At 44.6% G+C, this 12,500-nt stretch overlaps 2 protein-coding genes across 3 annotated transcripts in view; both read right to left on the reverse strand.

Annotated features, from left to right (window-relative positions):
* Positions 1 to 9,244, reverse strand: part of zgc:172076 — a 16,900-nt gene extending 7,656 nt beyond the window's left edge. Inside the window, exons 1-4 of the mRNA XM_063202937.1 lie at positions 9,020 to 9,244; positions 8,172 to 8,218; positions 6,194 to 6,392; positions 2,601 to 2,755 (exon numbers count right to left, since the gene is read on the reverse strand). Of these exons, the coding sequence (XP_063059007.1) occupies positions 2,601 to 2,755; positions 6,194 to 6,392; positions 8,172 to 8,218; positions 9,020 to 9,062 (444 nt within the window). The 5' untranslated portion in view covers positions 9,063 to 9,244. The remainder of the gene's footprint in view (positions 1 to 2,600; positions 2,756 to 6,193; positions 6,393 to 8,171; positions 8,219 to 9,019) is intronic.
* Positions 9,245 to 11,046: 1,802 nt separating this feature from the next.
* The window catches only part of traf5 (Tnf receptor-associated factor 5), a 12,103-nt gene continuing 10,649 nt past the window's right edge, over positions 11,047 to 12,500 (reverse strand). For both annotated transcript variants that reach the window (XM_063202959.1, XM_063202950.1), the window contains one exon: positions 11,047 to 12,346. In XM_063202959.1, coding sequence (XP_063059029.1) covers positions 11,796 to 12,346 — 551 coding nt within the window. In that variant the 3' untranslated portion in view covers positions 11,047 to 11,795. The remainder of the gene's footprint in view (positions 12,347 to 12,500) is intronic.

The raw sequence follows: 12,500 nt of genomic DNA on the forward strand, positions 1-12,500 counted from the left end.
CCCGCACGGCTGAAACGGGCCATTCTCCGCGCACCAGTCTGTGTTTATGTTGTGGCCAATTGTGTTTGTGTGGCTATGTTTAAAACATCCTCAAGCCATTTCGTTTTTCCAGGGATTGTAACACTCTCGTCCGTTTCAACAGACGTTGAGAACACTAACTCGCTAGCAGCACATGTGAACTCGCTCGGATACCGGTAGTTTAGCGACTTGCGAAGTCGAACATTCTATTCTGAAACGTCGCCGTCGGGCTGCCTGTCAGCGAGAGGGAGAAAAGTTCAGCGGAGTTGAAGGAATGACCGCATTGACGCGTTTTATTTTGTGATGAGTCACTACTGAAGACTGGCTAATAATTGTATGCCCATTAAAATGGGTGTTTAGCATTGCCTATTCATTTTGTTCTACTGATGGCTGGTCGCACCGGTGCGCCTAAAAATATTTTTTAGGCGCACTAGGCCTACTGAAAGAAATGGGCGCATGTGCGACCAAATTGGTCGCACTCTGGAGCCCTGCACCTGTTTTATTATTTCTGCCTACGCCCCTGCTCAATGCCTGGCTGGCTGGTCTTGGCTGAAAATGCTCGGCCTGATTTTCTGCCCCAGTCCAGCCCTGCTGTCACTTTCATCTCCCTCCACAACTATGAGCCTGGCTCTAATGCTGCTGAAGTCAAAGCACAGGGTAACACTTTATAATGATGTCTGCTTGTAAAGCATTAATAACACTTAGTAAATAATGAACAAATGATGAACAAAACATTAAAAAATGATTGTAAATGAATGGGAAATGTTATGTTAATATTTTACACAGTATTTATCAAACATTTACAAATTGTTTGTAAATGAATAAACGCACTCTGTTAACAGGTTTGTAAAATCTTGAACATATTATGTGTAGATATTTTTTAAGCATGAATAAAATTTAGTTAATAAAAAAAACCCTGGATCCCTTTTTCGGGTGACTTGTAGGATCCAGCAAACCTAATCTGGAAGGGCAGTGATCCTTTTGTAGAGCTCACAGTTATGTGTGTCTCTGATGGCCTCATGGCCAGACATCCCACTTCTGTCAGCATTTGTAGCAAAGAAGAAGCAGAGGCCATTTCTCTGAAGTGCCACAGCTTTTGATCACAGCACCAAAGAGAGAAAGGCTCTTTGGTATGGCAGGCAGAGCAGAGCCACAGCTCCAGTCCCATCATCAGTGTTGCCAGATTGGGCTGTTTCCCACCCAATTGGGCTGCTCAGGATGGCCGTGTGTGGATAAAAATGGCATTTAGCAGAAAAACCCGCCCAATTTTTGGCGAACAATTCCATTATGTTTTGGGTTATGGTTTTGGTGTATGTTTTATGAGGCCACGGTTGATCACTCTTTATAGCAGGAGAGGGGAACCTATGTCTCGAGGGTCGTTTGCGGCCCTTGAGGCCGTTTGATCCGGCCCCCGATATAATTTTAATGTTATGCAACTTCACATGAAATATGACATATTTTGTAAAGGAATTTTAGAAATTACATTTCCAATGCAATTATATTAGTTATATTCAGGGGACCTAGAGAAGGTGGGGACTGTTTTAAAGGTGTCTACCTTCAATATAGGCCTAAAGTGCAGGGGGAAATCCTGATTTGTGTTCATAGCACGGCCCTCGGAGGACTTTTATGACCCTTGTAGGAATTTGAAATGACCCCTCGAATGAAAAAGTTTCCCCACCCCTGCTTTATAGGCAGAATTGGAGAGCAAAGAGTGATGTTTGTTGGCACCACAGAGGAGTTCATCAGGGAGCGTGTCTATGTTCCCACAGCTCATTGGTCCCACAGCACAGCCCATTGGTCCCATATTACTAAGACTTTTAACATACATTTTAGGCCCATTGCTCCCACACCTTATAGGCTACCTGCTGGCCCATGTTCCCACATTGCTAAGATTTTATTCAAATGTAGGCCCTATGTCCCATGGTGGGGAGAAAGGCATTTTCTCTTAGTTTACTCTGAAATGTGGGAGCATGGAGTTGTGGAACATAGGGCCTATATTTGAATAAGTTCTTTAAAATGTGGGAACAAAGAGCAGCAAGAATAAGCTGTGGGACCAACGGGCTGTGGGAACATAGAGCTGACCCCAAAGAGTGAAGAGTTGCAGTAGCCTCTTACTGCAAATCGGGTCACCAGCGGTCCTGTTCTTTATTTGCCTAAAATACTCAACGACACCATAACAACATTGCTAGTACCGTACCGAGAGATTAAGACAGATTAAGACATAGCCATTACAATTTTGGTGACAGTAAGGTTATAACATAGGCTCTGTGCTAAGGGGTTAATGACGTCCTTGATGCCATCAGATAGGCTACGAAAATAATATTTTAGTAAACCACAAGAGGGAACCCAACTCCAGTGGTGTAGTCTACATAGAACGCAGGTATACGGAGTATACCCACTTCTAAATTTCAGGGATTTCAGTATACCCACTCTAAATGGATTGATCAATGTTTTAAATAGCACAAATATATACAGTATACCCACTTCAAAAATGATCAAATATACAGTATACCCACCATAAAAAGGTAGACTACACCACTGCCCAACCCCCTTACAAATCTCACCCTGTTTGAGGTTCTCACCTTCAGGTTGCCGCTGTTGAAGTCACTCTCCTGTGTGCCAGGGATGGTGTACTCATGGTACGACTTGATGATGCGATCGAAGAAGTCACAGAAGAGGATGTAGCACTGGGCATCACCGGCCACACAGCCCACTGCCATGTGACTCCCAGGAGAACCTTGAGATAGCAGGTGTTACAGGGGTGAGGGGTTAGGATTTCACATATCGCCGCTGTCAGGTACACGGTCTGCATCTCCGCTTTTCATTGCTTTTTACTTATAGATTTATAAATCACTACTTTCTCAAATTCAATCATCTCAACATTAAAGTTGTTTACTAAATAATTTATCATACACATATTATATCGCGGAGAGTGACCAGTAGTACCAGCAAAATCTGTATCTTATTGTAGGCTTACATAGGCTATTACTGTGATGCATACGGTACAATTGCATATGAAAAATGCAAACATTTTCTATTTCTTTCATCTTCTTTTTTCAGAAATATAGCCATTTCGTAGTGATTGTGCAATGTGCAGTGAGTAGGCTAGCATTGTGCATAGTTTTGTTCAAAAAGGCCTCTTACATTGACTGATGTAATAAGAGGAAAAAAAATATGACTGATGTAACCAGCCCGCCAACTATTTTGACCCACATCTATTCTAGTCTAAAAAGGAAGTCAACTCATTTGACACACACACTACAGACTCATTTGAAACACAAACTACAGTCCTCTCAATGTTTAATTTTGGCTCGTTTTAGCACATAGTATGCATGTGCACACGCGCGCGCACACACGCACACGCACACACACACACACACACACACACACACACACACACACACACACACACACACACACACACACACACACACACACACACACACACACACACACACACACACACACACACACAGGTATTTATTCTGAAATATATCTCATAATAGTGATTAGCCCGCCAACTATTTTGACCCACATCTTTTCTAGTCTAAAAAGGAAGTCAACTCATTTGACACACACACACACACACACACACACACACACACACACACACACACACACACACACACACACACACACACACACACACACACACACACACACTACAGAGTCAGGAAGACAGATGCTGAGGCACTCAAGGTTGCAATATACGCCCTGAAGAAGGCCATAAGGGCCGAAACGCGTAGGCATTGTAGCCAAATAAAAAAGTAAAATAATTGCAACCTTGAGTGCCTCAGCATCTGTCTACCTGGACCAAGTTTGAGAGCCCCTATACTGATGAGCACCAAGGACAAAAGGTGAAGACCCAGAAGCACTCCAATTACCTGCTACTACAGAGTCATTTAAAACACAAACTACAATCTTCAAACCATCAATTTTTTATTTTTGGCTCATTTTGGGACATCCGCGTGTATGCGGACACGCACAGGCACACACACACACACACACACACACACACACACACACACACACACACACACACACACACACACACACACACACACACACACACACACACACACAGGGCTGGTATATACAGTCAATACGGAAAGTATTCACAGCGCTTCGCTTTTTTCACATTCATTTGTAGCATTTGGAATAAGGCTGTAAGATAATAAAATGTGAAAAAAGTGAAGCGCTGTGAATACTTTCCGGATTGACTGTATATACCGTAATATACAGTGCCCTCCATCATTATTTGCACCCCTGGTTGAGATGTATTTTTTAGCTTCCAATTATTTTATTTTTTTTCTAAATAATATGGGACCTTAATGGAAAAAAAGAGAAAAATCCAACCTTCAATACAAGTGCATTTATTCAGTGGGGAAAAAATCCCACACAAAGAAATAATTATTTGACATCAAATAATGTGTGTCACAATTATTAGCACCCCTGGTGTTAATATTTTGTACAACCCCCTTTTGCCAACAAAACAGCATCTAATCTTCTCCTATAATGTTTCACAAGTTGGGAAAAGACAGAAAGAGGGATCTTCAGCCATTCCTCTTTGCAGAATCTCTCTAAATCATCCAGAGACCTGGGTCCTCTCCTCTGTACTCTCCTCTTCAGCTCACCCCACAGGTTCTCAATGGGGTTGAGGTCAGGGGACTGAGATGGCCATGGGAGGAGCTTGATTTTGTGTCTGGTGAACCATTTCTGTGTAGATTTGGCCATATGTTTAGGGTCATTGTCTTGCTGAAAGATCCAGTGACGACCCAGCTTCAGCTTTCGGGCAGAGGGCAACAGATTTTGATTTAAAATGTCCTGGTATTTCAAAGCATTCATGATGCCATGCACCCTAACAAGGTTCCCAGGGCCTTTGGAAGCGAAACAGCCCCACAGCATCACTGACCCACCCCCATACTTCACAGTGGGTATGAGGTGCTTTTCAGCATGCGCATCTTTCGTGGTACGCCAGACCCACTTAGAGTGTTTGTTGCCAAAAAGCTCAATCTTGGTCTCATCTGACCAAAGCACACGGTCCCAGTTGAAGCCCCAATACCGCTTGGCGAACTCCAGACGCTTGCGTTTATGATTGTGAGTGAGGAAAGGTTTTCTCCGTGCATGCCTCCCAAACAGCTTGTTGGCGTGTAGACAGCGCCTGATGGTTGATTTGGAGACTTTGTGACCCCAGGATGCTACCATTTGTTGTAATTCTGTAACAGTGAGCTTTGGAGATCTTTTGATTTCTCTTACCATCCTCCTCACTGTGCGTGGTGGCAAAATAAACTTGGGTCCTCGTCCAGGCTTGTTTACCACTAGTCCAGTTGTTTTGAACTTCTTAATTATTCCTCTCACAGTGGATATGGGCAGCTGCAGTTGAGTGGCAATCTTCTTGTAGCCTCTGCCTGACCTGTGAAGGTCGACGCACATCTGCCTCACTTGTATGCTGTGTTCCTTTGTCTTTCCCATGTTTAAGAGTGGATAAGAGAAATGTCCTCGGTGTCACGTCATATTTATACCCCAGGGAAACAGGAAGTGATGAATTACTAATTAAATGTTCCTACATACTCTGGTAAACTTTGTAAACTACTGTAGAAATGACAGAAATGCTTCAATTATATTTATTTCCTGGGAATTGTTAAGGGTGCCAATAATTGTGGAACAGGTGATTTAATGAAAAATAATTATTTTTTAGTCAGGGATTTTTTTATTTTCTTACAATTCATTTGAGTTGAAGGCTACATTTTCCTACAATTTTCAGTGTGACAGTATTCTTCTGCAATAAACACTGAATTTATTTTAAGGCTTTTAACACATCTCAACCAGGGGTGCCAATAATTATGGAGGGCACTGTATATATTTATTTGGTATAAAAATATGTATATATATATATATACATTTTTTTTTACATTTCTGAAAATAGGGGCCCACGAGGGTGTGCAGCCCACCAGGAAATGCCCGCTCTTCCAGATGGCCAGTCCAGCCCTGCACACACACACACACACACACACACACACACACACACGCACACACGCACACACGCACACACACACATACACATACACATACATACACACACACGCACACGCACACGCACACGCACACGCACACGCACACGCACACACACGCACACACACACGCACACACAGCACACACAGGTCATAGGTCATACCAGGTTCTTCCAGGCCGGGCCGGATGACGTCGTCGAAGAGGACGCCGCTGTCGGTGGCGCGGTTGAACTGGCGCGCGTAGAGGGGCAGCGTGAGAAGGTGTCCCATGTGGGTGTGGTTGTCCCTCAGGTAGGGGAACTCCTCCTCCGGGGTGCCCCGCTTCAGGTTGAACCGATCAATGGGGGCGATCGGCTGAAGGCTCTGTTAGGTTTAGGAGGAGATAAGTTAGATAGATAGGGGGGGGGCGATGTGGCGCAGCGCACTAAGCCCCCTGTGCTAAGCCTCACTCATTTGGGCTTGCATGCCCACGGGGACCCCGGTTCGAGTCCGGCCAGGGTCATTTCCCGATCTCTCTGTCCCACTCACTTCCTGTCACCATCTCAGACTGTCCTATCAAATAAAAACCTAAAAGCCCCTAAAAATATATTTAAAAAAAAGAAGTGATGAAGTTGATGATGAAGTTGATGATACTTTTGGTGTGGCTATTTACCAGAAATGTGAACAATCCGACGGGGGATGTGTTGGTCAGAGTTGGGTGGGGGGATGGGGTTGGGACTGTTGTGTTTGACGCTGTTTTTTCTTGCATTAAAAACAAAAAAAGTGATGATACTGGCTGGTAACTAATGTGCAGATGGGATGATAATTGTCTGCTCTTGATATGAATTAAAACAACATATTTCCTAAAAAAGCAGCGACAGAGTATGAAAATGATGCATTTGCATTGTTGCCCAACAACATTGCTCAAAGGACTAGGCCTACTGTACATAGGTTTATCATGTTTGCATAGTTGTCAGTGGAATGGGTGTAACACTATTTTAAAGTCGGTTTTAGCAACTTGTAACAAAGTAAGACATGCACATATCATATTCGACATGAATTTGGTTGTGAGCAGTTCTTACAATCGGTTGGACATGCCAGACAGGAGAGGGCTTACAGTAAGACGGATCATAGTACTGAACACAGCTATTCAATCCATTGGAATAGAGCCCTTTTGAACTTGGCTCTCTGATTCCTGTACTGCTAAATTTTTTAAAGGAATACAATAGTGAGATATTAACCACTGTGTAAAGAAAGGTTTGATCCTAACCACGGTTTAGTTTCTCTGTGTATATCTTGCCAACAGTGTAACCAGCAAGCATGCGGTCTGATTGGCTGATGTCAACTTTGGCTTCTCACTTGATACAGCCATGGCAGCTGGCAGACAGGGACAAATGAGTCAGTTGTCTTGGGCCCAAGGAGAGAGAGGGGGACCATAATTGGGTCCTCATTATATGGTATGTATTGTCGGGGTGATATGACATTGTGCTGGGCCCGGCAAAAGCTGTCAACGACCCTGGATACAACCATGCAAGTAATCCATCGCATCCTGCTGCCAACCTTGAAGAATAGCAGTGCAGTTGTTTGAAGCCAGCAGTGGCGTGCACAGACATTTTGGGGGGCAGGTGCATGATGGCGGGGGTGGGGGGGGGGGGGGTATGTGGAACTTCTGGCTGCCTTACTAAGCTATAGGCTATATATATTATATCCAGGCATTATTGTCACACTCTTTTGTCAAGCATTTGTAGATGATCATGTCAACATGGACCACAGTATATTGTACATGTACAGTACACAATACTTAAAGGGCATAACTTGTCCAGTAGGGCAAAGGGGCAGGTGCTTTAGCACCACCTCGTCCCTATCTGTGCACGCCTATGAAAGCCAGTAACCTGATCAATACAAACTCTATGACAGTTATCACTCTCGCTGCAAAGACATTTGTGCTTTATCGACCATTTATGTGAAAGTGAAAGTGTGAAAGCCCATTGGGAAACTCCAACTCCCATTGTCATTGTGACACAGCACTCCACAGCACACAAGTGAACACTGCATGCACATAACGAAATTGCATTTATGCCTTACCTGTGCAAGGGGGCAGCCATCAATGGCGCCCCCGTTTCGGAGAGCAAAAAAAAGTGACTGAAATGAGCAGTAACTTACGTCAAGAAGGGGCTTGTACTTTGCCTCCAATGGGAATTCGAGTGGAGCTGAAACAGAAAGTTGGTGTGAATGTGTATCCCAGGACAAATAAAACCAGGACAGAATAAAAGCAGAACAGTACAGCTGTTAAAGTGATACTGTGCCATTTTTGAAAATAAGCTTATTGTACACCACGTTGAGTGAAATGACTGGCGGCTAGCTGGTCTCATAAAATGTTAATGTTAATTGCTAGCTTGGAGGTAAAATTTGCCCTGCCATATTCAGACAACACCTGGAAGTACAGGAGAAAGGTAAAACTCAATCATTTAACTCAGGGGGAAGTATAATATGAGCTTATTTCCAAAAATGGCACAGTATCACTTTAAGTTCATGGCCTGAGGCACGAGATATAAATCTACTTGATTGTTTCCGAAGAGAATAAAAATAGTGTCGACACACCTCCTGCAGAACTGACCAGCAGAAGGCTGCCACGTGCATGGACCCTTTCTCTTGTGTTAGTGGAACTGCTATTAGACACATGCACATGGCACTAAAATTAAAACTCTAATTTAATATTACAATTTAGTAATATTACTGTCGTTACTATTTAGTCACCATTTAATTATTGGCACAATCTCCTTTATCGGTTTGGGTTTTCAGCAGAACAGATAAGCTGAGAACAAAAAAAAATCAGATTTCACTCCCAAGAGACAGAGATTACACTGTTGCAACATTTTCCTCTGGGCAGGTCTCTGTTGTTTTCGTGCACAGGGTTGAAAACTGCCAACTCCACACACACATGCGCATAAAATGGCACAGAGGGCATGCAGAGTCCTCCTAATAGACCAGGTCAGATCGCAGCCACTTACATTTGAACTTATTCCATTTCCTGCTTTTCTGAGCCTTCCACATCTTTTAAGCTTTTTGCAGAGGGTTGGTTGGTCACACCTGTCTCAGAGAGGGCTTACTGTAAGACCAGTCACCACAGTAGTACCTAGGACAGCCGACCAGTCCAAACAACACACAGCAGGATAGAGAAGAGAGGCTCTTCGCCCACTGATGTCTGTTGACAGGGATGCAGACATGAGGAGGACAAAGGGGTGAGTTGTCCCAGGCCCAGGGAAAGGGATGGGGCCCCAGAATTAGACCCCATGACATTGGCTATGTTTACATGAGACATTCAATTCTGAATTAACTCCATTTAATTCTGAATGAAGCTTAATTCCGCTTTGAAAACGTTACGTAAACACTCTTAATTCGGAAATAAAGGAAAGATCAAGGTAACTCGTCAGAATTAAAAACATCATGTAAACATAGTGATTGTATATATTAAGGGAGGCGGATCATCCATCAGATGTTTTTGTCCCGGGCCCGGCCAAAGTTGTCAGCTGTCCTCAATGTTGTCCTTCTTCCCAATACAAAGGAGCTATTAATAGCCATGAGCGCTCGTCATAGTTATCTCTTGTGGAGCACCTGCTTGTCTTTTATACCCCCACAGAGCCCTCGCTCGATGCTCTCGGGGTGTCAGGTTGCCTCGGCTCTGACCTCAGTGTATTCGGGGTCTATTTTTTGCAGCTGGTTTACACACAAACACATAATCGCTGCCGATGATGATATTTGTACAGTGCAGGGCTGAAAGGAGTTCACACACATGCACACACACACACACACACACACACACACGCGCACACACACACTTGCTACTGATGACACTATGAGCTGTCTGTGCTGTGAAGTGCATGCAGGGGCTGAGGTGCACTGCTTAAGCTCTACGTATATAGAGAGTGGAGGTTGTTTTGTCCCGTCGATACGGTCCACTTGTCAAGCTGTGCTACAAAGTAGCTCCTGGGTCAGGGGTTAGGACAGGGGTGGGGAACCTTTTTCATTCCAGGGGCCACTTCAAATTACTCCAAGGGCTGCAAAAGTCCTCCAAGGGCCGTATTATGAACACAAACCAGGATTTCCCCCGGCACTTAAGGCATATATTGAAGGCAGCTACCTTTAAAACTGACCCCACCTTCTCTAGGTCCCCTGACCTTAATTGTATTGCAAATACAATTTCTAAGACTCCTTTACAAAACGTCATATTTCATGTGAAGCTGCATAACATTAAAATGATGTCGGGGGCTGGCCAAGACAGCCTCAAGGGCCCTTGAGACACAGGTTCCCCACCCCTGAGTTATTACCTTTAACAGTCTACTTGTAGCTCATTTTGACAAAGTAGCCCATTCCGACAGAATACATGCCCTGAAGCAGCCTCTGAGGTTTCAAGTAAAGGCTGCATTTGAGAGGGAAACTGAGCAGGGGCGGAGCTGTAAGGGGGGAAAGCAGGGCATTTGTCCCTGGGCCCAGGACCCTCCTGTATTGGTGGTGGGGGCCCTATTGTGACCCTGTCCAGTTGTATAGAGGGCCCTATAAGTGTCTTGCCCTGGGGGCCCTATGTGCAATTATTCCGCCACTGAAACTGAGTGTTTTGCTGTCTGACTGAGAGTGAAGCGAAGAGGAGAGTTACCTTATGAGGTCGACAGCTCAAAGGCACCGGCGTCTTGACTCATCTTGGTCACATCGTGTGACATCCTGAAAGTAGCTGTGAGAGAAATGACGCCTGCACACACACACACACACACAAACGCACGCACACACACACACACACACACACACACACACACACACACACACACACACACAAAGCCTATGCATCTACCCGTCTGCCCACGCACACACACACACACACACACACACACACACACACACACACACACACACACACACACACACACACACACACACACACACACACACACACACACACACACACACACACACACAACTGCCAAATTGTTTCCCCTGTGACATGCTGTCAACTGCCTGTTTGCATACAGCAGAAGGGAGAGGATTAGGCCTAACACCTACCACAAACACACTTTTGTTGTAGCAAAGTGTGGAACAGAAAAGAATACTGGAACCTGAAGACTTCACAAATGAATCAGTAGAATGCACGCCTCATGTGTTTTGTTTTATTTAAAAAATGTTGGCTGCTCACATTCACATTGAAAAGGGCTTTCAAGTTCAGGTTATCTCATAGTCAAACAACTTTAACAGAAGAACAGGAGAAATGGTGAATGTGTACAGTATAAAAACAAATGTATTACAACCATATAAATTAAGCTACATAAAAATGCTTTGGTATTCTTGAGAAAAGGGTGTGATTTAGTCAATTCATAATTAAAGGTACAGTATGTAGTCTACATTTTAGTAGTTTGTTTCCAGAATTTATGGTTTCCATTTAGAAGTTATCTTTTTCATGAATATTTACTACCAACATCAAATTAGTATTCATACAGCAATGGCTTGGAAATTCACTTTTCATACATAAATATGTGCCATTTTGAATTACTAGTCATAGACATCTTTGGCTGCAAAACGTACTGTACTTTGGTCAGACCAGTAAAGTAAATATTCATGAAATGATCACATTTGGAAATGGACAGCACGTATTTTGAAAATGAGTGATGAAAATTACATACTCTACCTTTAAAATGAAACAATTCTCTATAGGCCTATCGCCTAAATGTGGTCACGTTCAAGTTTAAAAAGCCAGTGTACGACAAAATGTTTAAAAAAATATCAGAGATAAAACCTCTGCTATAGGTCTTCCAGCCCTGTTGTGTCGACCTGAATCTTGATAAAAAGCGTATCGTCACGCACGTACACCGCGTTCTTCTGGGGCGCCTCAAGGTTAGCGTGCGACACGAACTGCGGGTAGCCGGCCGCCTTGTTAGCATCGCTGCGCGGCCGGTGGAAGCTATCGCTCTCCGGGTCCGGCGTGAAGCCCACCGTCGTGTGGTTCTTCGCCCCGCTCTGGTCCAGCACGGACAGCGAGACGGGCTGCCGGAAGGGCCAGGGCAGCAGCGAGTCGAAGTCCCCACGCATCAGCATCAGGTAGAGGGACAGGTGCGTACCGCCCAAATGTACTCGTGCGCTTAGCTTGTAGCCGCTACGGCTAGTGTAGAAGGGGGGAGCGCTCAGAGCGGCGCCGGACTCCTTCTTGCGGCGGTACTCGCGGATCTTCCAGATGAGCTTGCCGTCGTAGGCGGTGGTCTCCAGGTGGCGGAAGCGCTCCTCATTGCTTTGCAGCTGCTCCACGTGGATGGAGAGAAGCCGGCTGTGGCGCTGGCACGTCTGCTCCAAGACACCTGGGGATGATGACACAACGCATGAACACACTCTTGGACGTTTTAACCAAAGAAACTCAACAGAAGAACAATCTCTTGGGGGGAAATGCATTGGCCACGGTGTAGTACGGGGGCGTTGCCTGAGGACACGAGTGGATGGAAAATAAACTCCCCT

Source organism: Engraulis encrasicolus, chromosome 1, assembly GCF_034702125.1.
Source record: "Engraulis encrasicolus isolate BLACKSEA-1 chromosome 1, IST_EnEncr_1.0, whole genome shotgun sequence".
Taxonomy (NCBI): domain Eukaryota; kingdom Metazoa; phylum Chordata; class Actinopteri; order Clupeiformes; family Engraulidae; genus Engraulis; species Engraulis encrasicolus.